Source organism: Pieris rapae, chromosome 14 (genome assembly GCF_905147795.1).
Source record: "Pieris rapae chromosome 14, ilPieRapa1.1, whole genome shotgun sequence".
NCBI classification, from domain to species: Eukaryota; Metazoa; Arthropoda; class Insecta; order Lepidoptera; family Pieridae; genus Pieris; species Pieris rapae.
In genome coordinates, this window is record NC_059522.1 from 5,996,273 (window position 1) to 6,023,015 (window position 26,743).

General features: G+C 33.1%; 1 protein-coding gene across 3 annotated transcripts; it reads right to left on the reverse strand.

Moving 5' to 3' along the window:
* Nucleotides 1–1,112: 1,112 nt before the first annotated feature.
* Nucleotides 1,113–26,475, reverse strand: LOC110994478 (uncharacterized protein PF11_0207). Of its 3 annotated transcripts, none has more exons than XM_022261123.2 (4): nt 26,308–26,475; nt 11,247–11,280; nt 3,925–6,995; nt 1,113–2,330 (listed from the first exon to the last, which is right to left on the reverse strand). In XM_022261123.2, the coding sequence occupies exons 2-4, from the start codon at nt 11,277–11,279 to the stop codon at nt 2,222–2,224; spliced, it is 3,213 nt and encodes a 1,070-aa protein (XP_022116815.2). In that variant the 5' UTR covers nt 11,280; nt 26,308–26,475; the 3' UTR covers nt 1,113–2,221. The 3 variants fall into 3 exon arrangements, with proteins under 3 accessions (XP_022116815.2, XP_022116816.2, XP_022116814.2); XM_022261124.2 differs by lacking the exon at nt 26,308–26,475 and adding an exon at nt 25,973–26,201; XM_022261122.2 differs by lacking the exons at nt 11,247–11,280; nt 26,308–26,475 and adding exons at nt 7,259–7,970; nt 8,048–8,279.
* Between the last annotated feature and the right edge of the window lie 268 nt (nt 26,476–26,743).

Genomic DNA, 26,743 nt, shown 5'->3' on the forward strand with positions numbered 1-26,743 from the left:
AATTTTGTGTGCATATTGGGTATGTCTGAGAATCAGACAACATTTATTTTTCATCCCCCTAAATGTTAAGGATTGTCCAGCTCTAAATATTTTTTTTTTAATTTTCAGATTAATTTTTATTTTTTTATCAACTGTATCAACAACATTAAAAAATACATACAACCCTTAATTTTCAACCCTCTACGATCCCCTATTTTTTATTATAACTGATATACATGGCAAAACGACGTTTGCCAGGTCAGCTAGTAGAGCAATAACAATTATGCAATATCAGAAACAGGAAGCCATAAAAATTGGCGCCACCGCAGAAATAGCATTATCGATATGAATATAGAAACCATAATTTATAGTTTACTAAGAATATAAATCCTTGATTGGGGTTAAAAGTCTATTTGCTTTTGTGACAAAAATATTCTATCAATTGGTTTTTGCACCACCACTATGTGGAACCAGCTGCCCACTTAAGTTTGTCCGAGTGAGTTTCCCGCCCGTGTGCATGTTGTTATATAAAAAATACTTAGAGCCTGTTTCACAATGTCCAGATAAGTTCCAAATAAGCTATTTATTACTTATTGGTGGGATAAATAGTATTTTTGCGTTTCACGACTGTCACGTAGCGCTATACGTCATGAAATGCGAAGTATCTTATTTGGAACTTTTATCTTTCGAATAATTTATGTGTTGCACTTTAACCATACATTGTGAAACAGGCCCTAAGACTAACGAAGTTTAAAAGTACAAAATCCCTGCTAAATAAAACAATATTATATCATTCTTTTCAGCTGCGGTATTCTACTACTCGCTAAAGCCTTAATGCACTTTAATGATTAGTTGCGACATCGGCACTTCGGATATTAAAAGAGGTATATAGAAATTGCGTAAAAAAACTTCGAAATCAAATTGGTAGTTAGGGTACCGACGCTGTATATCAAACGTCAATTCCACAATCTTTGTATCAGCAAGGTCTTCGTTCGTTCTAGAAAAACACTTACTCATCTGTAGTCGCCCACTGTGTTGCCGGTAATCGAACCTTATACGCCATGATTCCGCTGTTATGCGCTGTTACTATAACTTATATAAACGTAATTATCTACTGGAAATAAAATGTAAACTAAAAATTATTATTTATTTCAAATAAAAAATCAACAACTCCATGAGTGATCATAACGTTATTTTACATACAATTTGTTTGTATAAATGAGAAACAATTAAATTAAAATGTTTTAATAAAATGATTAATGAGAACTTGAGAAGTTTTATTACATTCCTTACATGTATAAATTATGTGAAAAACAATAATCATATATGTAACATTATTGACTGTGGTTTCACCCGTAAAAGGCTTAAAAAAGATTTATTTATATGCATAGTTCAAAGCAGGTTATGTAGACACAAAAACTTTTCTACCGTTTCCCTTATTTTACTCTTTAAGGGATAAATTTCATTTTAGTGGTAGGTCTACTTCATAAAATGCATCATTATATACGTATTTATGTCAGATTTTACAGCCGTAAATTATCCTACTGAAAACGAGTGAATTCAGAAAGCCTAGTGCATGAATGATAAAAGACTGCAAGAGTTTATATAGATTTTTGTTAACTACCAATAATTATTGTAGAATTCAACATTCTTCACATTTTACTGAAGCAAGATGTGTAATGTTGCGTTCTTTGAAGGGCATTGATAGCCAACTCAAATTACTTTTAGAAAAGAAATGAGAGTTAATGAAGACTAGACCAGTTAGAGTTTATGTTCTGACGTTTCTGTAAACTGGACTATTATTATAAACTTCGGTGTATGGTTAGCTCTTACCGGAAGAAAATATGCGTGTTTAAGTTAGTGGAGGTTATGAAACATGTCTTATATTTGACATTAATTTGCAATGTTAATACTTTAATTATATTACGTTAACATACTTAAAAATGAGATATTAATAAATCATCAAAGAACAAGTTTATACAAAATTAAATAAATTTCACTTAATTCGTATCGAGTAATCGTACTTAGAAACTATTTGAATTTCGGCATGTAACTTGGCAAGATGACGCATCATTCTACTCTAGCCAAATTTCTGCCAGGATTATACCTTTCAAAGTTTCTGAGGTTACAATATGCTTATTAAATAAAAAATCAGATCTCGATCAAGATTTTAAAAGAAAATGACATAAATATTATCTTCGTCATTAAAATTGTAACTTCAGAAAAACGATATACCAGATATTCAGTCGTCAGTGCCTGTGATCCATTGTAAGTATTTGAATGACCTGGATTGGACGGGAGCTGCGCGTGATTCTCTATGACGAGGTTGTTGATACGTGACTGGCTGCTCTCTGAAAAAGCAATAAGTCAAGTCTCAGGCATTTTTTCTGTGTCAAAATATTTCAGAAAGTTCGGTTTCGTCGAATCTGATTTTATAAGCTAATAAATAGCTCGCAACGATTTCCATCGTAATGGATTTAGAATAACAATTATTAATGTTTATTTTTACTTCTATAGTAAAACATAACAAATATTTTTTCAATAAGATTGGTTTCGTATTTTCGAATATATGTATTTATGGTTTTATCTGGAGGGCCACCAGCTGATAAGTGACTCTCAGTACGGCTTTCGTCGTGGTCGTTCGGCTGGTGACCTTCTTGTATACCTTACGCATAGATGGGCGGAGGCAATTGAGTCCAAGGGGGAGGCTCTAGCGGTTAGTTTGGACATAGCGAAAGCCTTCGATCGGGTGTGGCACAGAGCACTGCTCTCGAAGCTTCCAGCCTATGGGCTTCCCGAGAAATTATGCGATTGGATCTCCAGCTTTCTGGCCGATCGGAGCATCAAGGTCGTCATCGACGGAGCATGTTCCGACCTTAAACCCGTGAACGCTGGGGTCCCACAAGGCTGTGTTTTATCCCCGACCCTGTTTCTTCTGCATATCAATGATATGTTGCAACTTAGCAACATTCACTGCTATGCGGATGACAGCACTGGGGACACTCTTTACACTGGCCGGGCAAGTATTTCTCGGGCAGATGTCGATGAGTACCGGAACAAACTTGTGTCTGAAGTAGAAACCCTACTACGTGGAGTCTCTGACTGGGGCAGACTAAACCTAGTCCAATTTAACCCCAAAAAGACACAAGTTTGCGCGTTTTCCGCTAAAAAAACACCCTTTGTCGCTACTCCTCTTTTCGAAAACACTCTCCTTAAAGCCACAGCCAGCATTGGAATACTTGGCGTTGACATATCGAACGACGTTCAGTTTCGCGGTCACTTGGAGGGAAAGGCAAAATTAGCCTCCAAAAAGCTCGGTGTGCTCAGCAGGGCGAGACGGTACTTCACTCCGGGCCACCGCTTGCAACTATATAAAGCGCAAATTCGGCCCCACATGGAGTACTGTTCCCACCTTTGGGCGGGTGCTCCCCAGTACCAGCTTCTTCCACTTGACCGTATTCAACGAAGAGCGGTTCGAATCGTTGACGACCAAAATCTCTCCAAGCGGCTTGATCCTTTGGCGTTGCGTAGAGATGTGGGGTCTCTCTGCATCTTCTACCGCATTTACCATGGAGAGTGTTCAGAGGAGTTGTTCGGATTAATACCTGCAGCTGAGTTTCATCATCGGACGTCGAGGCAGAATACGAAATTCCACCCGTATCACCTCGACGTCCGCCGTTCCACAACTGCGCGTTTTTCCAGGCAGTTTTTGCCGCGCACCACCACTCTGTGGAACCAGCTGCCAACTGAAGTATTTCCGAACCAATTCGACTTAGGGTCCTTCAAGAAAAGAGCGTACCAATTCTTAAAAGGCCGGCAACGCACTCGCGAGCCCTCTGGCATTGAGGGTGTCCATGGGCGGCAGTATCACTTAACATCAGGTGAGCCTCCTGCCCGTTTGCCCCCTGTTCTATAAAAAAAAAAAAAAAATGTATCATGGTTTACCTTGGTTCAACTGAAGCTCTTGAGTGATATGCGGGCACGTTCGGGTTGTGATAAGTCTTTCCTTGGACAATCGGATCCAAAATATGACTGGCCGGTGGCGGGTGCTCCCTCGTCATAGGCGACTGATAATTATTGGGATTGTATCTATCAACAGACACTCCTCTCGTCCTATCAGGCACTCTGTCAACGGTATTCTTTGTGTACGAACTCTGGGGACGACCACGGCCTAAAGTGTTAGTTTTTGGCCATTCCTGAGAACCAATGTATTCAGGTTCGAAACTTCTTTCACGATACGATCTCGGTTTTAAAGTTTGAGTCCACGTTGGAGTGGGAGTGAAGTGTTGACTAGGTGTTGCGTATTTAGGATCGTCTTCCCAGGGCGGGCGAACAGTCGTTAGCTCCGTTTGAACCGTTGTTTTAGATGATTGTTCTTTGAATTCTCTCAACTCTTTACGCCATTGAGGTTCAACGACTTCTACTGGTTCATTTTTGTCATAATAGTACTGAGGTGAAGGGTCCGGTTGAGGTTGCAGTTTTGTTTCATTCGGTATGTATGTTGCTTCTGGTACAGATATATACCTTCGCTCATATTCGCTGTAGTAGGTTTTGCGACCTTGCTGCCTTGGAGTTTCAGAAGTATTAACAGGTTTGACAAATGATTGGTTCGGTGCGGGTGGTATATATGATGTTGGAGTTGTCTTAGAGAATTTCGGAGATGGTTTTGGCGGTAACCAATCTGTGTTAGTTGGTAATGCTGTTTTTGAAGGCGTTGGCTGGTAAAAGCTTGAAGTTGTATTGTTAACTACGTAGTTAGGGTCTTGTTCCCAAGGTGGAGGAACATACGACGATGACAATTGTTGTTTATGGGACTGCTCAAAAGATTCTGTGGAATTTTTCTGATGGTAGCTTTGATTTGAAAGCGTACTTGATAATGGCTGTGAATCCAAGCTGTTCCCAGCCCATATTGGTTTCGAAGTGTAAGACGGGTAAGCGCTGTGTTCATATTTATTTGTACTACTTTTGTATGTTTCTTCACAGGTATTGTCGATATAATTTTGTTGATATTGTGGTTGAGGATGATAAATAGGCTGCACAGGTTCGGGGGGCTGTATTTGGGGTAGTCGTTGAGAAGCTGGTTGAGATTGATAAGTTGATTTTGATTGTTGCTGTGAATGATATGACGGTTGTGATATATTTTGCACTGGATTTGATGGTTTATACAATGGTTGAGGTGAAGGCTGTACTCGAACATGTCGCTGATAAATAGTCTGAGTTGGAGGTTGAGGCTGAGACTTTGGTTGGTAAAATGAATGTACTTGAGGGATATTTTGAGGTTGTGTTTGGTTATTATTTAAAGAATCAGTGGATTGTAATGTGGTAGAGCGATTTTCCATCTCATTCCTTTGATACCATTGTTGATTTTTACTTATCATACTCGGTTTGACATTACTAACAGTTAGTATCTCACTCTGAGGTTCTTGTGAGTATTTTGTTTCCTCCCAAGTTTGATTACTATTCTGGGTATGATTTTGATAAATTTCCGGAGGCATTTGTCTTTCCACACTTAACCTTTCCAGTAACAAGCTGTGTCGTCTTTCAATTTGTGGTTCAGGTGTAAAACTTGCCTGGCTAGGCTTAAAAGCCGGCTGCGATGTTAAGAAGTTGCCTTCTAAGGAAGGAGGCACAAAGGTTTTGATTGTTGGAATATTATCAGGAATTTCTTCGTAAGCATGGTCTAAAGTTTTTATTGTTCGGTTAACTGTGACTATATTTTGTACCACATTATATTCAGTCTGAGTGCTGTGACTACCAACTGGCTTACCACTTGTTGTGGTTGTTATTTCCGTATGGGTCTTCGTGATAATTTCATTTGCAGGTCCAATAGGTTTAATTTCAACTTCTTCAACTTTATCCAATGGTACAACGGGTTCTATTAAAGGTATATTTATTGAAGCTGGTAAGGGCTGACTTTCAGGTTTTTTATATTCTTTTTGTTCCTTTTCGGATTCGTCTTTCTTTTCGGTTAAAACTTGAACTGGTATCGTTTTAACATCACTTTCATTAGTGTCGTTATTAATTTCCTGATTGACATTAAGTGGTTCTTCATCTTTTTTAGATTCAGTTAATTTTATTTCCTCGCCTCTTATAGATGTGATTTGCTCTTTATCTTCAGATTCCTCTGCTTCTTCATATTCTTCTTCAACTTCTTCGTCATTTTGATTAAGTTCTGCAGGACACGTTTCTTCTTTATTTATAACCTCTTGAGAATTGTCTGCAGCTTCTTCTTCTTCCTCTATTTCTTCATATTCATCGTCATTATCTTCTATTTCTTCTTGGTTATTTGATACAGTATCTAACGCTCCATCATTATTAATTAAATCATTTTCACGTTTAATCTCGCTGCTCAGTTCGGTAGTTTTATCACCAGTTTCCTCATTATCTGTAGTTGTTTTTAATACAACAATTGGTTCTTTATCAACATCGCCTGATTTATTTACGTCATCGCGATTTTCTTCGTCTTCTACATCAGAATCTTGTGTTTCAGAAGACTGAATTATTACAACCTTTTTTGTAGTACTTGATTCATGGCTTTCATGTTCTGTAATCAATTGAACATCATTGTTAAGTGGTTGGTTTTCTTTGACTTTTTCACTGTCGTTCTTGCTATTTAGTTCCGTTGTGTCATTGCTGTCAATAGTTTTAGAAACTATTTCACATGTCGGTTCAGTTTTACGAACCACCTCTTCTTCACTTATTTCTTCTTCCTCTTCTTCTTCTTCCACTTCTTCGTCGTCTTCAACTTCAACTTCATATTCAACGTCATCACCGCAGTCTTTTGGAAATGTTGTAGTTTCAGTTTCAGTTGTTATTTCTGTTCTTCCATCGATAGTCACTGTAGTTGTAGTAGTTTTAACTTCCTGAACTGATCCATCTGGTAAAGTATTTTTCACTATTTCAACATTTTTTTCTGTTTTTGCTTCAGACTTTTTCGTTGGTAGTTTTAAAGTAATAGCCGCATTTGTATCTCCATTCTTTGTGTTTTCTCCGTTTGATTCATTTTCATCTTTTTCCTGAAAAATGGAATAATTTTATAAAACTTTATTATTATTATATTATTATTATATTTTTTAAATATAAAATATGTTATGTAATACGTGATTAATAATAAGATTAATTTAAAAAAATAAGATAGATATAAGTTACTAACTCACTATATAGTTTATTAGTATATTTTCTACATTTCTTTTATATTGTAGATTAAATATGTGTAGCATACAATATACACAGACATAAAGACATAAACATAGTAAGTAAAGAGTAATTTCAAATCCACCTTTTTATTACTGATTTGCTCACACCCTTCTCTTGGAATATTTAGTGTAACCTGTTCATGACTATTGCTATTGTCAATACTTGTTTTTTCATGAGGGACATTAAAATAAGCAGGCCTTATCTTGTTATAAGCATTTGAATGCTCCTCTTCGAATTTGGTTCGGTTACAGTCTTGTTTTAAAGTACTTTCCATAAAAGTATTTTCGTCTTTTCTCTGAAGCATAGGAACTGAATATCCACCGCTGTTATAGTCAAGCGAAGAGTTGAGAGATAAGTTATTACTACTATTAGTACTTGGATCGTCATACTTTATCGGTGATATGTTCTTGCATGCTACGTTGTTCTGTACAGTCTCGTTTATTGGTTGAATATTTGAAGACTTATCAGTTTTGTTAAGTAATCTTTCGTTCGGGTCTGGATTACTTCTTGTTCTAAGAAGCGACTTAGGATTCGCTGGCAAAGTAAATGTTGGGAATACTTGAACTGGCAAACAATTATAATTAGGCATGACGACTGATGTAGATATAGGTAGAGGGGATTGAACCGGAGGGGCTGGCGTTGCAGGAACACCTTGGTTCATTGCATTTCTCATAAGACGTTGGGCCATACGTTCCGATTTAATCTCAGAGAGATCTATCCCTCCTGGGGTATACGTAAAGGGTTTACGTTCTCTACTCATGGCCCCGGCCAATGCTGACGGAGGATTCATATTACTGAAATATTATCATCTATTAATGTTTACATTAAAAGATTTTTTGGCAAATTGACAACACTATACTGGAATACTCACACGAGAAATGTTTACTTTACTTCCTGATCGGAACTATGGCGTTATCTACAACTCTCACTTAAATTTTCACATCACTCCTTACGTTTCACTACGGAACATTCAAATAACTAGTCGCAGCGGTTAATTATAGCAGGGATAGTAAATTAGCCGCTACATTAGAACGTCGGGAAGCTACGCGCGTTCGGCGCGTGCGCCGCTTGCCTCCTACTGCCGTCTGCCCGCAACCGCCATGTATTTTCGTCACGACCCCAATAATATCGGGTGCCATGTCTACGATTTGTATAATGCGAATCGTCACAACAATTATGGTTTCATTTCCGCCAGGTTTATCCGTTTTGTAGCTGGTACTTTTAAAATCTTAAATTATTCCCTTTTTTACGATTACATGTAGAATACTCGTAATACTATAAAGCGATGCATTATTTCCTTGATACAGAACAATTCTTGTTAAACATCATTCACAGACTCTCAACTAAATTTTTAATGCAAAATAATTCAACAAACAAAATATAATGCATTTAATTATGTTCATCGTTTATACTGCAGTTAAAACTTTTAATGTTTTCAGTGCATTTGCGCTTTCGTAACAAACTTCTATCTTGAGAAAACGTTAATAAAAGTCCAACGCAGAAATGAAATATTAAGGCACATGATTGAAAACAATTCTCGCTAAAGCTTTGAAAGAATACATTTCTGAAATAATTTATGGCATTGTTTCATTAACAATAATAGTTAATATCCGTTAGATCTAAATAAAAATTTACTATTATTCATTTTCAATTGTTATTATTATTACAATGCAGGTTTAAGACAAAAGTAAATTCTCTATATTTGATACTTATGACAACAGTTACTATATAAGGAATAAATTCTCTTGAACCAATTTTTTTATATGTACAAAATCATGTTAACCTGGCATCTGTTCTCTCGTTTGCCTACCGAGTATAAAAAATTACAATGAATTTGAAAGTTACCATAAATAATAGTTATTCAAATTAGTTTACGTTTTGCGATGAAGAGGTAATCGGGGAAAATTGAGCCTATTTTGAGGCTAAAGACAAATCGTATTATAAAAGTGTATGACCGCTACAATAGTTGTATCGCTCGCGAATCAAATTCTATTAAAAAAATATTTTTATATTAGTCTATGAAGATTTCATCCCATTCATATATGACGACGGCGATATAAATAAATAAGCATCGCTTCAGTAACGAGAAAATCTTTATTAATATAGATTAGTTTTTTCTTAGCCACACTACGTAAATAATATTTTAAAAGTACCCAGTTAGCGGAAGCTCTTTCAGTTATTACACATTCTTTGTTTAAAAGCAGATAAAGAATAAGATTTAGTGCTGACAGCGGGTGTTAGTTCGTTTATTATGCGTTCATTTTGGCTTTAAACCAAAAATAATTTTAATCTAATGTGTTGTGTCATTTTGTATACAACTTTAACTTAATAGTATACTACAAACTACTTATTTTTAAATTCCAAAATACATTCATATATGTCATAATTTATTTACATGAGGATAATAAGAATCTGACTTATATATGAATATTGAGGACGACAGATACGTGGTTGGGTAAATCTTTTATATGTACCTATTTTCAATCGTAATCAATAGTTTTTGTTAATGCTATTTGAATATTTAAATACAAAATTAATCTAAACCACAAAAACTTTATAAACAACAATTGCAGTTAGTGTATTAACAAGGTTAAAGGAACTAACATCCTGAAGTAGTTCGCAATAGTGCTGTATATTACTTGTTCATTAATTTTCAGGAGTGACATTGAAAAAGACGTCTATCAGTCAGCGAACTTTCACAAAGCTTTGGCACAATAACACGACAGAGCAAAAAGTTTTGAAGCGATATTTTTAACACAGCTACAGTTAAGACTAAATAATGGAACACGGAGAATAAACGAACATGTTTAGAAATAGCATGTTCGTTTATCCTTCGTCCTAATCATGGCTGACGGCATAACAAAATATATACTTAATATAAAGATCAATAAATAACTAAGTTTTTTAACAAAATTACTTATGAAACGTATAATATTAAAAAGTGTGTGCGTACAAAGTACACGTGAATTGAAACTTCTTTGTAAATTAATAATTACGTAAAATAAAGTCCCAATAGATGGTCATGTACTAGTATATGATCAATCTATGTAATTGTATATTCACACTTTTTACACACTGTATACGTCCTAATGATAATACAAAATAAATAAATAAAAAATGCGTTTACTGCACAAGTCGTCGACAGAATTGCCATCTAAAGTTCTAAGATGTTACTACTAAACGAATGCATCAACCAATAGCGTGTATTTTTTCTATATCTCCCTTTCTCACTCTCTCTCAATCGCTTTCTCCCTTTTCTACGACAAAAACGCTGCACAGCTTCGTGACGATTCATCCATAAAAAATTACGATCATGTACCAAAAGTTTCGTTTCAATAATATGTTACATTAAATTTTCCTGAACAATTGCCCTTGCGCATTTGGATTCGTTAAGTAAATATGTTTATTTATAAATTTTTTTTAACCACAGATTCTTAAAACATAACGTTGATCAAGCAAACAAAAGAATCTATATTTTTTAAATATATATAGTTGGCGATCTATATTTAGGAGGAAGTTTCAAAGCAGCTGACAATTTAAACCGGAAATCAGTTGGCAAGCTGTAGTGACGAGTGTTGCAACAGACTGACAGATTTTCTATCGTTACCGAGGTATGCGGAAATTTTTCGCTGTGTCACATTATGTAGAGAAAAAAATGTTGAGATATAGTTTAAATATATTCTGTTTGGTAATAACCATTTTACCACATTGCACGAGCAAAGAAATACAAACAATATGTCTGCCAGTATCAGTAACAATGATACATTGCTCCGTTAGTGGGTAACAGGAATTACTTAAAATGACGAATGTATAAAATATAATGAAAAAGTTTTTTACTCTTCAATATCTAAATTTTTTATTATAATTTTCTACTATAAATTAATTCATAAATTCAAAAACGAATAATTCTAGCGACTCTTAAGTAAAAATAATAATAAACATGTCCCTAAAATTTATATATAATTACATGTACAAAGGATTATAAAATAGATATATTTATTATCTATTATAATTTAGTTGATGAATTCCGAGAATTTTCAAGTTCTGAATATACAAAAAAAGCTACTTACTTCTATATTTACAGTCTCTGTTTCTGTCGCCATTCTGAAAAAGAAACAAATTAATATTAAATTGAACTTAAAGCATTCCATACCACTATTAAAGATAAATGATAGTTCGCGTTGAACCCGTGTATTTCAATCTACTGTGTAATAAAAATACTTTTAAAATATCAGTGAAACAAACTCCGCCCAGCCATCACAAAGACCGCGCTTGTATTTAGATGTGCGAAATATTCTATTTGAAATATTCTGATTTTCTAAATGAGAGGAACATAGCATAATTGTATTATTACTTGAATTTTGTATGCATTTCTAATATGCATTTAACGATTGCTGTTGCGAAAATAACATTTCAAACAAGATGTTTTTACGCTCTTAAAATTTTCCTTTCTTAAAACTAAATTAATAAAATTGCACCGTTTTAACTCATCATACACATTTCTTCCCACCGTAAATTCATACATTATTTAATTATTTTATTTGAATGTATATTATTCATACATTTTGAAAGAGAGATTAAAAGTACTTTGCGTAAAAGAGTCCAATCAGACAGAATTAGTTTTTATGAATAAGTGAATATTCTTGAAGTCATTTGTGCATTCGTAAATATTTTAATATTGTTAGAAAAACATGCAACCATTAACATAGTTTTAATAATCTTATAGAGAAATAAAAGTAGAGTAATTAAAATTTTATCAGACTTTAAAGAAGATTCTATATACTCTGTCTGCATTTTCAAAGATTATCGTTTCAAATGATGTGATGCTTACTTTAAATTAATGTGTGTTGAATCTTTGAATTAGTTATATTTTTTTTAATTTAAGGACAATTAAATATATATCGTAACTTTAGATTTTTTATAAAACATACGTTTAGCTGATGTTAAGACCCACCCCGCGATCCATCAGTACTTAAATTTATCTTATCTTCTCTCACTCTTTTTTTAAAGGAGCCTAAGTCGAATTGATTTGGAAATACTTCAGTGGGCAGCTATACATGACTATAGCTATACATAGCTATAGATGAGATGGCAGTGCAAAGGCCATGAATGGTTTTCGCTTAAACATCAAATAATATTTAGTAAAATTATTCAAAGGACATATTTAAATCTAAATTTCATAGGACAGTTAAAATCTAATCGACATCGTAAAAGACAAAATATTACTTCTAAACAAATCCGCAAAAGTCCGAAAAGCATAATCCCTCTTTGCTGACGTAGTTAAAAAAATCGAACTTGTTAAGAGAGCATTAGGCATGAATCCAACTAAATCTGGCCATTAGTCCGGCTTTATCTTCTAACATTCATGAACAGACGAATGGAAAGATTCATGATTGTGTCATAATAAACTATTTTTTGCGATCTAAATATAGATGGAATAAATCGCCCGCTTTCTAGTGCACATTTTGTGGAACGAACGATTCGTATTCAATGCTGTTCTAATTGGCAAATGTTCGTAGAAAAATAACTCAGGTTACATGAAAGAATTGCGACTATAAATACTGTTTGAGCTTTGCTCTATGGAATAAATAGACAAAAATATTTGCATAATTTAAATAAAACAATTTATTAGTATACAAATGATTAATCCATACTTATATGATAAGACATAATATTGGGTGAATTAGTTTCAAGCTTTTTAGAAAAGTTTTGGTGTAGAATCAAATGTCTAGAGAACCAAACATTACAGGAAAAAAATGTTTCGTTTCGTCAATTCGTCAATGTTAGTTATAATACATATTATAATGTGCTATTGTCCATAGTGACGTTGTAAGTAGGTATATATACGTCCCTAAGCTAACTAAATAAGTAGGTCAAAGGATTAAAATATTATAAAAACAAAAATAAAACAAAGGAGCTACAGCCTTTTTGGGTCGGCCTCCTGTACCTAACATACGCCGTCAAATATTTGGGTCTTAGTTAAGCCAGTTTTCTCACGAAGTTTTCACGGTTATATAAAAAAAGTTAATTGGTGCATAGCCGGAGATTGAACCTAGTACCTCAGCCCAAAGACGATAGCCGCACGCTGAGAGCACTAGGCCATGCTTTTGTCTAAATAACCTATTACACAAGCAATCAGTGCGTTTTATAGTCAATTAGGACAGTAAAGATAGTGTTGATAAAATATGGGCGGATAGAAACAAGGAAATACTATAGTATTTTAACGAAATAATGCTTTAGCTTATATAAAAATCCCATACTATGAAAGGCAAATTCTGTTTTGAAGATAACTATTGAGATTTTGGGCGGTGATAGTAACGATAGGTTACAGGTAGGGTTGATACGCTCTGATATATTATATTAGAATAAAATACTAATACTACTAAAACTACCAATAAAACTAATAAAATCTACCAAGAAACCAAAATTATGACAATTAAACAACTGTATGTATATAGCACCTGTATCTTGATAAAAAAAATTTTAAATAACTCTATCCATAGTTGCTTGTCGTTTAAAAAAATCAAATACACAACGACACGCAATACTAGTCGAGCGAGTTTGCTTATCTTGCCATAATATAATATACATATTAATATTAAGTTTCTCATGTAAATAAAATATTTCTGTTTTGTAATGAGAAATAAAGTTCTTTAAACATTATATTAATGCAATATAAAATTTTACAATGTATTTCTTATTAAAAAATATTAAAGTTGCATGTGATAAGGAAAGTGTCATTGCTTTTTAATAATTGTCATACAATTTATAAACTTAAGGAAGAAAACTGATCAATATCGATTTGGCAGTTTTGGACAAATTGGTATGCATGCATTTTTGATCCGATACACAAGGTGAAAGGTGGAAGACACTAGACCGCGCGAAAGATTTATGTGTATGATGTAACATGTATGACTTAGACTGATCAGATCAAGATTTCCGTAGAAGTTTCACTCAATGAGTGCAGGAACCTCTAATAGGCAACGATGCCGACACGTGGTGAAGCGCATCACATCTGCCCCTTCTAATACTACTACTACATAACGATCACGACCGCTCTGTCAAGAGTTTAACGGATAATAAGAAGACACAATAATTAAATTATACCCGAAAGAAAGAGAAGCGTTGCGAAACGCGATCAACAAATATTTCTAAATAATCTATAAGTATAGTATATATTTTTCATATATGGCAACTGGTAAGTGGCAACCCTAGTAGGTCAAGCTTTAGCTGGTTGAATATAATTTACGGGTATTACATACTTGAGTTTTCACTATCAATATTCCAAAATGATTGAAACGTCTATATAAAGGATTCAATTCTCTCTGCTCCAGTTTTTGACTTCAGCGGCGATTTCACGAATTCATGAATGAAGCTACTTTGTGGAATTTAAAGACAATGTTGAACACATTGTCTCTAAAAGCATTTTTTTTCTTTTTATAGGCCGGCAACGAACTTATGTGTCTGCTGGTAATCTGTCTATGTCTCTGTCTACGCTTTATTGGTTAATTTACGTTTGATTTTATTTAGTAATAATTCTCAAGATTCGCTTGAAGGTTTGTTGTAAAAACGAATACAATTTCCATATAAGGAGTGGTTTATTTTCTAGAGGCTGGTTAGTCGTACTCTCAAAGTAGTTCTTATATTTTTTGTACATACAACAAGGCTTCAAAATTATATTGACCAGATAGTGTCATATTTAATTACTTAAACTTATTTCGTACCGACTCCCTTCGGGAAACACAACAAATACCCCGGAACAGCCCGCTTATGCAGCAGAAATATGGATTGAACCTTAGCAGCAGCACTCTACACTAGAATACCGTAAGAAGGTACCGATGATCAGCCATATGCATGCATGCCGGTTTCCTCGCGATGTTTTCCTTCATCTAAGGAGTGAACATTAAGGAGTAGTAGTAGTAGAGGAAGGGTTGCTACATCTAGAACATGACAAGCCACGCTTCATGAGACTGATAGCCAACCTCCAGTAATGGAGATACACTAAAAGACCTTGATACATATGATCATGAAACGGATACAGAAATCTGAGACCAAGACCTAAAAAAGATGAAGAACCACTGATTCATTTTACATAGAAGATATAGACAAATTTGAATTGGAAGTTTTTATAATCTTTCTTTAGCATAAATTCTCGTTAATAACTGCTGTTTATAAACAGATCATATAAACGTAAAAATAACTACAGCCTGCCCGCCATTTTCTTACCGATTTCCTGTTTACTTTTACGAGCTTTGCGATATGATTACAGCTAAAAATAATTTCATTTGAGGGGTCAAATGAAATAATTTTTCTGCTTAGCAGATAGATTATTGTTAAAAAAATGTTTATTTAATTTTTAACTTTAACAGTTTCGATATGATCTTTTGTTTACAATTGAAATTTTGCTTTGCCCGCTTTCGCTTTAATATAGCGATGAATAGTCTGGCTTATTTCCCTCGCGGAACAGGTTAACATTGACATTATAATTATAGTATTTTTAGAAATATATCACTGTATCGATAAAAACCTTAATTTGTATTATTATTCAATTTCAAATTATTTTCAGAAATCGTAGGCAGTTGAGAGTGACATTAAATTTCAAACACTTCAATATTTATAATATTATGTGCTATATTAGCTTTAATAGAATTAAGATTGTTTAAATATAATCTCGGCTATTACTCTAGAATGCTCTAAACGGGCGGCAATTAGATAATATTTAATTAGATAATAAACTAGAGACAATTTTGTAGAAATACTTTTTTATAACATAATATAAAACTTTAAATATAAAGTAAAGTGTAAAGGACATTTAATATTAAACAATATTAAATGTCAAATTGTTTCTATATTTACTAAGCAATTGCAGTAATAACGTAAGTATATTCTTAATTTCTTAACGAGAGTGAAGAAAAAAGTGAGAAGCTTGGGCCTCAAAGACCTGGAAGTAGAAGGCGAATTAAACGAAGATGGCCTGAGTTTCTGTGGACTTGTAATAAGCAGAGGTCCCGGTAACTTAGAGAAGCTGTGGTGACCGGTACACTCAGGAGTGCAACACCGGATATTCTTAACACGATATTAAAGTAATAATCTATCGAAGTGTATTTTTACAATATCGATTAAGGTTTCTAGCAAATGCTTAGTTACGTTAATGCTCCAACATTATTTTAACTAAAATATATCCTTTGTAAATTTCAAACAATACCATATAGAATGTTATATGTATTGATATGTTTAATGTTAGAGAATTTCAGTAGCACAAAATATACTCCTATATTGTCACATAATTTCGCAGACTTTGGTATATTATTTTGTCTCAATGTAGGTTAGTTCAACAATGGCATAGCTCATTCTCTCTCTGCATATCTAAACCAATTTTCAGACATAGTCTTTCACAATCCCGAGGATTTACTCATTTGACACGACTCCAAGATTGTACATGGCATGCATTAAACGCAATCAATACAACATCTGTACATTATACGACCGTTCTATTTTGATATTTATGACTTCATGAATACGGGCGAATATCGCGTCTATGTTTTTTACGAGTGCGGCTTTTTTCGCCTTCTGCAAGCTTAATGAGAGCTTATAAAATGCGACAAGAGATATAAACAACAATTTTATTCTTCTTTTCACGTTGTCTATAAATCGCGGTTTATTTTATAAAAATGTTTTTATTTTTAAATTTTAAGTATAATCTTGCTGTCTTATATTTATGAATTTTATCTCATTAGATCTTTATATACAGAGTTGGTAATTTACTTAATAAAAGATATTTGCCATGCCATATATATATATATATATGATTATATACCTGATTACTACTAACGAAACTCAATGCACAGGTTGTAAAATGCAAACACATTAAAATGGTCTTCGCTGTTTTACTCTGAAGTCGTGAGTTCAATTCATGAGAAAACAATATTAAACAAGATGTCTGATTGTGAATTATATATACGTTACCTTAAAATGTAAACATAAATCATCAAATACAGTTTTATTACTGATTAATCTTAGTTTAGAAATCAATTGTAATTTATTAGTTATTGGATATGGTTTTGTTATCAAGGGTCTCAAAACTTATTTTTTATTCAGTTATTTTTAATTTATGATTATAATCTTACCCAGATGTACACAAAATCTAGGTTATTATATCTACATTAAATATGTTAGGAAGCTGCGTCAGTAAGATATAGTGAGGAAGATAGTGGATAAATGGTTTTAACAAAATTTATAACCTCGTAACTTTCCTATTTTCCACTAGTTTTATTTTAAAACCTAGACAATCACAAAGAGGTTTGTATCATCGTATTTTTCTATGAAAGTGCGCTGCAACACGCAGTCTGGAATTTACTTTTAACTTTATAATTTTTTTTTAATTATAAAAAACATCAGTGTCGGTACTAAAACCCTTTTTGGTCTGGGCTTCATGAATATGTCAATCTAATTGGCAAATAGGTGATCAGCCTCATGTGCCTAACACGCGCTGTCAAGTTTTTGGGTCTAAGGCTTTTCAATATATTCCTTCAGCGTTCGTGCGAATTTTAACTGCGCAAATAAAGTGAAGAAGAAGAAGAAGAGAAAGTCCATTGGCCTACAACGGGGGATCGAACCTACGATCCTAGGGATAAAGTCGCACGCTAAAACCACTGGGCCAAAACTGCTTTAAATGATCTAATTACAGTTTTACGGTTCATAAACCAAACAAAGTATATTACATCACAGTTGTTTATTGGCAGTGGTACAGAAGTATGCAGCTTAAATGTTCAATCGTCTCAGTCTATATTTATGAACAAACCGGTTGGACACTGTTGGTTAACAAAACACTATACTAAAATAAAAATACACTATAATAACATAAGATGGCACTTGAAAAATACGATTTACCAAAACACTGCCTATTCGAAATAAAAGTAACTGTCTTATACATATATATATAAAAACTTCTGTAAAATAAGTAACTTCATAAATATCTAAAAATAATTATTTGTATTGCCAAGTGCATAACACACGTAATCCTTATGCTAAATTTATATGTATACTTTATATACAGATACGAAAATATATACCTACATAATAGGTTTCGGTTGAATTCTAATTGTCACCCAACTTTTAAATACAATCGAAATAAAGCTAGATTCCGCCTTTAGAATTCCTGAAACGTCCAAGTTCATCTCCGACTGAGTAAAACGTTTGTCTAAGTTCATTAACACTTGGCAATCACCATTACCTGTCCCACCTTTCCCGGATGAGACGTCAGCATGGCAAGTAGCCAGATATCTAAGGACCTTTTTACACTGTGTACGATTTACCAAAAAAAGATACAAATATTTCTGCTTAACGTAGGAAAATTTTGTTGATTTCCTTTGTAATTATATTAACAACGTATACTTTATATATATAGTAAATCATATAGTATTATAAACCTATACGAAAATACTAAGATTACGATTTTATTAATTGGAATAAAAATATTTCTAATGTCCACAATGTCTGGCACTAAATGCCGATACATCGTGCACCAATCGACCCAGGGACAGGACTGGGATCAAAAAAAATGAGTAACACCACTTTTTAAAGGCCTTGAAAGCGCAAGTATTCCGGCGAGTGAAGTGTTTACGTCTCGTCTGCTTATTTTTACTTTATCCGGCATAAAAATATCACAATAAAATACTCAAATAATATTCATGTTAAAGTACCGTATTTGCGTTCGTACCAAGAATAGCGACTCTATTCACAAAATGAAATCTCCTATATTAATATTGCAGTGATGCATTAGCTTATACTCCGCAGTGCAGCGGTAAATTGAATTTACTTTGTGCCCTCCAGGTCGAAAGATTATCTTGCATTGTAAGAATTGCAAGTACAAGAATTTTTAATGTGTTTTTTAATCTGACTTTGAGTTTCACGATACTCTTTGTAAAGCTTTTAAGAGACTAAATTTAAACGATGTTATTGTAAGATAACAATAATATTAAAACTGCAATCTTAAAAGATAAATATATTGTTACCTGAGCCTTTAGACCCTGTTGAAAAGTTATTTTATCCAAGCCATAAATTGTTAAAGTAGCTAAGATTTTTTAAGCAATAATTTCACCTATCGCAAACGAATTTGTATGGGAATTTTCTCACGCTGCGCCACGTGACCATTTTCATACAAATTTAAGTTGATTTTTTTAAAGATATTGATAAAGTAGTTTACGTTTTGTATTGTCATATTTACGTAAGATTTATTTCTAGATCATTTGGAAGAAACTGCTTGCAGCAGTTAGATCGGATATGTACTTTCTTCGTCTCTTTTATTTTATTCCCCTGTTCTGAGATATTGTGACGTATATGAAGTGTCATTATTATTATTAACTAGCCTGCCCCCACAAACTTTGTTTCGCCTTAATATGATTTTTTTTACTTAGCCTTTTTAGACATTTCTACACAGAGCATTTTGTAATGCTATGCCATAGACCCCATTTCCGAAAGACAAACCTAAGTAAATTTTTCAGAGCCTTCCTCACAATATAACGAATAAATAAAAAATATTACTCTAAACTGTCCAGCCGTCTTCGACTTGCGCTAAATATTTTGCGATTTATCTTCTCTATAATTAAAATACACATACATTTTTCAATATTTACCTATTTTAACATTATCTAAATGTCTCAGTTAACTGGAACACAGTTTTACCATAACATGCATGTATACCGTGAATATTTGCAAATATCAACGGATTAAAATAATTAAAACATGTCATGATAAGAAATTAGGAAAGTAGGACATTCTAACATTTACTAAACTCGCTAAATTATTATCATAGATTATTTAGAAAGTATTTTTAAAATTCTGTTTGTGAAATTCACAACACTGCCTGCGTATGCTTATTATGCAGTATGCGGCGTCCATGCGTCGGGTTGTCTCTAAAATATGGCCAGGGGTCCGCTGGCTGGCAATGCGTCATACTCGTGAACGGGTGCTACTTGTGGTGACTGTACGCCCTTGATTTGAGAACTGGCAGTAAATTTAAAATTAGAAGTATTAAATGCATATTTCTTTTTTGACGTTCATAAGTGTACATTTTGATTCCTACATGAATAAATGATTTTTGTTTGTTTAGTAAAATAGTTACCGGGTAGTAGTGGCTTTAGCGTGCAACTGATCCCTGGATTTGTATGGACCAATGGACTATCTGTCTATGTATAACTCACTCACTCGTACAGTGAAAGAAAACATCGTGAGGACACCGGTATGCTTTAGATTGGGTCTGTAAAGATGGCATGTGTCAGGCACAGAAGGCTGAACATTTATCAAAAATTATATATACACTTTTTCTATCCCTTCTTACAAAAGTCAATTGTCACTTTAACATAAGCCATTTGAGTACTGGTGGTACATGTGATGTCACATATACAACAAACACACTAGTCTTCCCCAAATGCATGCCATGGACGTTAATAAAGTTCCTTATTCGTCCAGTAACGTTTATGTAGATTTTTAGATAAGTACCTAACGTAAACAGACATTTAACATTCTTTGCATTCGTGATGTATTTTGACTATACTAATATATTTTTTTTATTTTGGAATGTAAATTTAAGTTTGCAATTTTATTAAATACATAAATTAACTGTTATAAAATCACCTCTTCTCAATAATTATTTATTATTAACTAGCTGGCCTGGCTATCTTCGTTTCGCCTAACAGTCTAATAATATCGTCTTAACTGTAGTCTTTAATCTCAATTTAGGATTTCATTAAGGTTTAGGATATCAGTAAGGATTACATTTATACAACTCTGTTTTTCAAATACAGAAATGATTTATTGCTTGCCATTGTAAAAGAAGAAAGGCAGTTTTACACATTGGGGCTCTTCTCTCTATCGCCAATATTACGATACTGCTTGTTAATTCACTTTGTGATACACAACATTTTTTGATGAGATAACACATGTCTTCGATCAAGATCCTAACTTGGCTATGCACCTCAAAGTCGGAATTACTTGAACTGAAAGAATTGTAAAATGATGCGTAGTTTTATCAACAGATGCAGAATGCTGTTTGCATACGCAAAATTAATTAATTATTTGATATTTTTCCGCTATTCGGAGCGGGAATTATCCACCAAAAAAGACATCTACTACGACTTGAGTTATAAGTGGTGTAACTAACATGACTTTGTTTTATATATTTAGATGTATCAAAGTAAAATATATTTTTTTAATTCAAATTCCAAATTAAAAAATCGTGCAAATGTATTTTCAATATCTGCATATTCCATGAATTTTTTATTTCACCGCGAGACGCATTGCCTATTTGCGATGTCGTAAAATAACAGCTAAATGTTAGTAGATTTATATTTTTTTAAATCAACGGTATACCTACAAAAGCCTTTCATCTGTTGACATGAAAAATAAAGGTACATAAGAGCTGTTTTTTAAATAATATTATAGGTAAACTTCCGTACTTCTTAATTAATTACATAAAAAGAAGAGAGATTGTTTAGAGGAAACTTTAAAGAAGATTTTATTTATTACCAATGGAAACACGTAAAAAACACATCATGTGTATTTTTAAACAATTTTTTTTAATAATAATTTTAGCTTCAGTTATATTGATCTATTGCATTTACTGATAAAAGTAAATCGGTCTTATTCTAAGTGCAGTGTAAGTGTGTAGGAAGCGTGTGCCTACGCGTGTGACTCTCTTCATCAGGTATGTCGGGTAAACCAACGGACTTTCTGTCTATATGTGATTCACTCGTGCGGTGAAGAAAAAATTAAATTTTGACTTTGTGTGTCAGGCACAATTGACCACCTATTAAAAAGGTCACCGGTAAAGTGATGTCCACCCTTATGGTGGACCTCACTTTACCGGGTGTATAAGTATGTGTTATAAGTAATGCTAGGAGGCCTGGAGTGCACCAGTGGAGTGGTCTCCTTCTGCGAGCATGTAGCAGAAGGAGGCATTTTTATAAAAAATTGTATTATGCAGTTTATCAACTAACTACATTGAAAATGCCCGAGTTAATTTGGCTCCTGTAAATACACTTCTTAGTGCGATTTACATTTGAGATTCAGATCTTCATACACACCTGGCTGACGTTGATCGCATACGTCATTGTTACGTGTTTCATTGAGAATCGGAATTGTTTACGTATTCTATATATTAGGTACAGCTTTTGACGCAATCGAGGGTGATAATCAGAGTGCTTCAAATGCCCAACGTATTTGACATATAGGAGTAATACTCAGGGCTGTCTGGTCTTGTCTCGCCACGTGTCATTATATTTTGACGATGTGCTAACTCAGCCCAAAGTAAATGGACATTAAGCAGAAGAGTTCACAGAGGAAGATATAGGAGACATTCACCCGAAAGAGATTACTATAAAACTTTCCATTGTTATATGTAAATATTTATTTTATGTAATATCGTTATGTTGAGTCGTCCTCCACCATGTATGGTGTTACAGTGAGAACGTCAGTGATTTGATTCTAAGCAAATCTGTTTTGGTTTGTTAAGCAGAAAATGCTGCTGAGGTTTAAAGACATTCTCATAGTATATATAATAGACATTAGTCAATTACATGAGAACATTTATATGCTAACGTTACAATTTGAAAAAAAAAAGAAAAACAGAAACTTGGTAGAACTTGGATGAACTTTCATTTCCGTAGATTGATGATCACTCAATAGATGGTCTTTTAATCTTATTTTAAATATTTCTAGTCTGCCTGCACTTTTTACTTTTTTTGGGAGTCTATTATACCGCAGTACTCCCCCAACGCTCCATGTTTTTTTGCCTTAATTGGTTCTATACTTAGGTAGAATTAAATTATGAGTGCGTCGTGAACTGCGCTTTTGAATTTGATTTATTTTAGTGATGATTTAGTTTTATAGATTAATAATTATACCTTTTATTTATATGATAGAATGAAACATATAGTGTGGTGTCCTCATGCCCGATTGAAGGACCATGGGACAATGTGCCTTAATAATCTACTAAGTGCCTGTAAACCTTTTAATATAAACGTCTGTGAATAATTAACGTATAAAATAGTACATTAAATTCTCTGCTCTTGGCACGGGAACAAATATGCAAATGGTTTGAATATTCCACTATAATTTTGATATGTGGTTGGAATAATTTGTCAATACATAATTACATGAATTATTTACTGTAAGGAAATTATATAAACACGTTTCAGGACTCGTAGGCATATATGCAAGGAACTTGTAAAAACATTTGCATAATATAAGACAAAAATTAAATTTATAATATGGAACGGAAAACTAAAAAAGATCATATAAAATTCAATATATTGAATAATAGTTTGAAGAAATGTTTCTAAAGAAACGTCGACCAGTCCTTCGTTAATTTATATTTAGCATACAAAATAATGTACACAATAATATAGCCCGCTTTTTACATCTTTAAATCAGCAAATAATCTTTGATCGCTAAGACTAGGTAAAAATAATTATTAATATCGATTTATATAATTCCAAAGTGTCTTCAGATTACCTAAAGGGTAAATTATTTATAAATAGCAGTTCTCTTTTTTTTATATCTAGTGATTTTATATAAATCCCGTAGGTATGAAGAGAATTCTGAAGTTTCAGGATACAAAAGTTTAGAACAGGACCCGCGATAAACTAATATTGATTTTTTTAAATATAATGTAATGAATCTCATAGTCATTACGCCCTATTATAATCCCTTTTAATGGCGTCCTTAACTACATAATAGTTAAACAAAAATAGTCTTGACCTTCTTTAATGGTATATTAAAGCTGCATACTCCGTGTAGAATAATACAAAGCGCGGCAACTCTTTCGATATTTTAAAAATTATAGTAAAGACACAATGTTTTCATACAAAAATTATCTCCCATGTCTAATAAAAGAATATTCCTCGTATTAGCTTCAAATTTCGGATATCAGAAAGAAACCTGCCTTATAATCTATGCGCACTTGAAACTTTTTTCTTTTGTTAAACTATTAAGAACGATTGAGCAGTTTTGCCTAGTGGCTTCAACATGCTACTCTCATCCTTAAGGTCGTAGTTTATTTCCCTGCTGTGCACCAATTGATTTTCCGTCGGACGAACGGTGAAGGAAAATATCATAAGTAAACTGGCTTGTTTTAGACCCAATAAGTCGACGTCGTGTCTCAGACACAAGGAGATCTACTTCTCTTTGCCTAATAAATGATGAAACAGATACAGAAATCTGAGGCCTAGACCTAAAAAGTCTGTAGTGGCACAGGTATATTTTTATATAAATAATAATGCCAAATGAGGCACGCGTATGGTGCGAGGTAACAATAACTAAATATGAATAAACAAAGTCAAAGTTTTAAAGTTAAACATTACTCAGTATTAAATTGTATATTTTAGTGTGTAAACACGGGGCTTGTAAATCATACTAGCTTATGTTTTATTTAAATTTGGCAACCGAACTCGCGGAAACTCGCCAATTTAGTTATTTTAATATTCGTAATATCAGTTAATGTTCTTATTTTCTATATCAGTATTGAAATAATAGGCGACATATTATCCCTAAATTATTTTTTGTTATTTTATTATTGTATAGCGAAAAAATAGATATATATTTTTTATAGCAAATGGTCAATATATAATTTTATATATTTTAGTTTCTTGCATATGTTAAGACATTTTCCTAATAATAAATAGCACTTATATAACACTATAATTTCAAATTGTAATTTAACAGTACATCCGGTAAATTTAATAAAAAAATCCTAACGATTCGATTTTGAAAACAATTTGATTTTTAGTTAACAAACTTTTACCGCGATTTTTTAAGTGAAACTTACAAACAGATATATATCACAATTTCCAAAACCACTTCATAATAATTTATTATATGTATTTATAAATTCCTTCTTTAATTTTGTACAGAGTTTTCTGCGATCTTCACCTCCATGAAAAATCCTATTTAAAACATATTATCTCGTTAGAGTAAAATCGCTACAAAACCGCGTGACAATATTACGAATACTTTTTCCACAAAATGTTCGTGAAACGATCACTTCAGCATCATAGCAATAAGTCTTTCAAATGTATCCAGTGTATTTTTAAAGAATTTATAGTTTACACAAACTGTCTCTAGAATCTCGGATATCAGAGCGAGGCCATTCAAAATAATAAATTAAAATACACTGCATTTATGTTGCGACAAGACGAAGAAAATTGCAAAACATCTTCGGTCTGCGCCCACGCATTTATAAAAATATATCTCAAAGTATATTTGTTTTATTACGTCATTGTGTGAAATTTATTAATTGTGGTTAATTGTGTTTATATTATCTAGTCTCATCTGTCTGTATGTTTATTATTGTACGCAATTGCTTCTTTCAATTATGAGCAATTGCTTACCATTGAATATTATTAATGTAGACAGATATCAATTTAAGATTTTACAAACAGAAAGGAGAAATTTAATTTTAAAACTGATATAAATTTTTTTTCACATGTTTGTAACGTACTTAAAATACTGGACTGGATTTCACTCATTCTTTCAATCATTACCAAAATAAATAAATTTTACGTGCGTTAATGGATAATTTTAATGAACTTTATGCCAATTTGATGTAAGCATGATTTTAACTACACTACGTAAATGCTCTCCTATATAATTAATACTATTTTAACCTTTACATTGTCTCTTTCCCGCATGTGCTAAAAAAGGAGACAGAATGTGCAAAAAGGTTTTGACGTCATGTAATTTACTCTGCCATAAGAAATTCTATCAGCAACAAGTAAAAAATACGATTAATCTACTTTACCTTTACTATTAGATTTCATACTCTACTAACAGGGTATCTCACACTCCAAGTTTGCGATTCTCCAGACACCTCACTAACTTATAACTTGGAGAACTTTAAAGTTCACGGCAGTGCTAGAGAACTTTTTCTAAATTAAAATTAATTAATGAACAATATATTTACTTAATATATAAATGACTTTTCTGCTTAGCAGTAATTAGAGACGACGCTTCTGTTCGGTAAACAGCGGTTAGATCGCGGGTGTCGCGTTGACTGATATTTTATCTACCGCAGATGGTTTGTGTATAAAAGTTAGTATAAGTGATAATGACATTGAGGTGAGAACAGGTACGAACCTCGCAGTTGTGTATTGTTGCCTGCGCGCACCGCACGCTTCAAGCCCTCCAAACTAAACTAACTTCTGGAACGCTAACGCCGCCGCGTTTATTTTTAACCGAATTATAATTTTATTGTTTGAGCGAAATAGCGAAGGCGACTTGCGTTCGCGCCGGACGTACTTTAAATGAATCCGAGGATCCCTAACATTCGGGTTATTATTTTTGGAGTTATATGAGATTTTTGTGACGTTTTTTTTTATTTATTTCTCAATAAACACAGGAAATTATAACCTTTTCATACAATGTTATAAGGGTTATATGGCAAGATAGCAAGAGTTTATTTTGGTAGTCGACACGGTCAATAGATTATACATGCCATATAACTTTTAAATTGTTTTGACGGAGTTTTGGCAATTGACACTGAATAAGAAAGAACGCGAATAAAAACAACATT

Bases quoted from the DNA above. Each gene is read 5' to 3' on its own strand.
- LOC110994478 (XM_022261122.2), bottom strand. From the start codon at position 7,966: ATGAATCCTCCGTCAGCATTGGCCGGGGCCATGAGTAGAGAACGTAAA. The intron at 6,996-7,258 runs GTGGATTTGAAA...TCCATTTTTCAG, and splicing joins AGCAAATCAGTAATAAAAAG to GAAAAAGATGAAAATGAATC. The intron at 2,331-3,924 runs GTAAACCATGAT...TTGCTTTTTCAG, and splicing joins AGAGCTTCAGTTGAACCAAG to AGAGCAGCCAGTCACGTATC.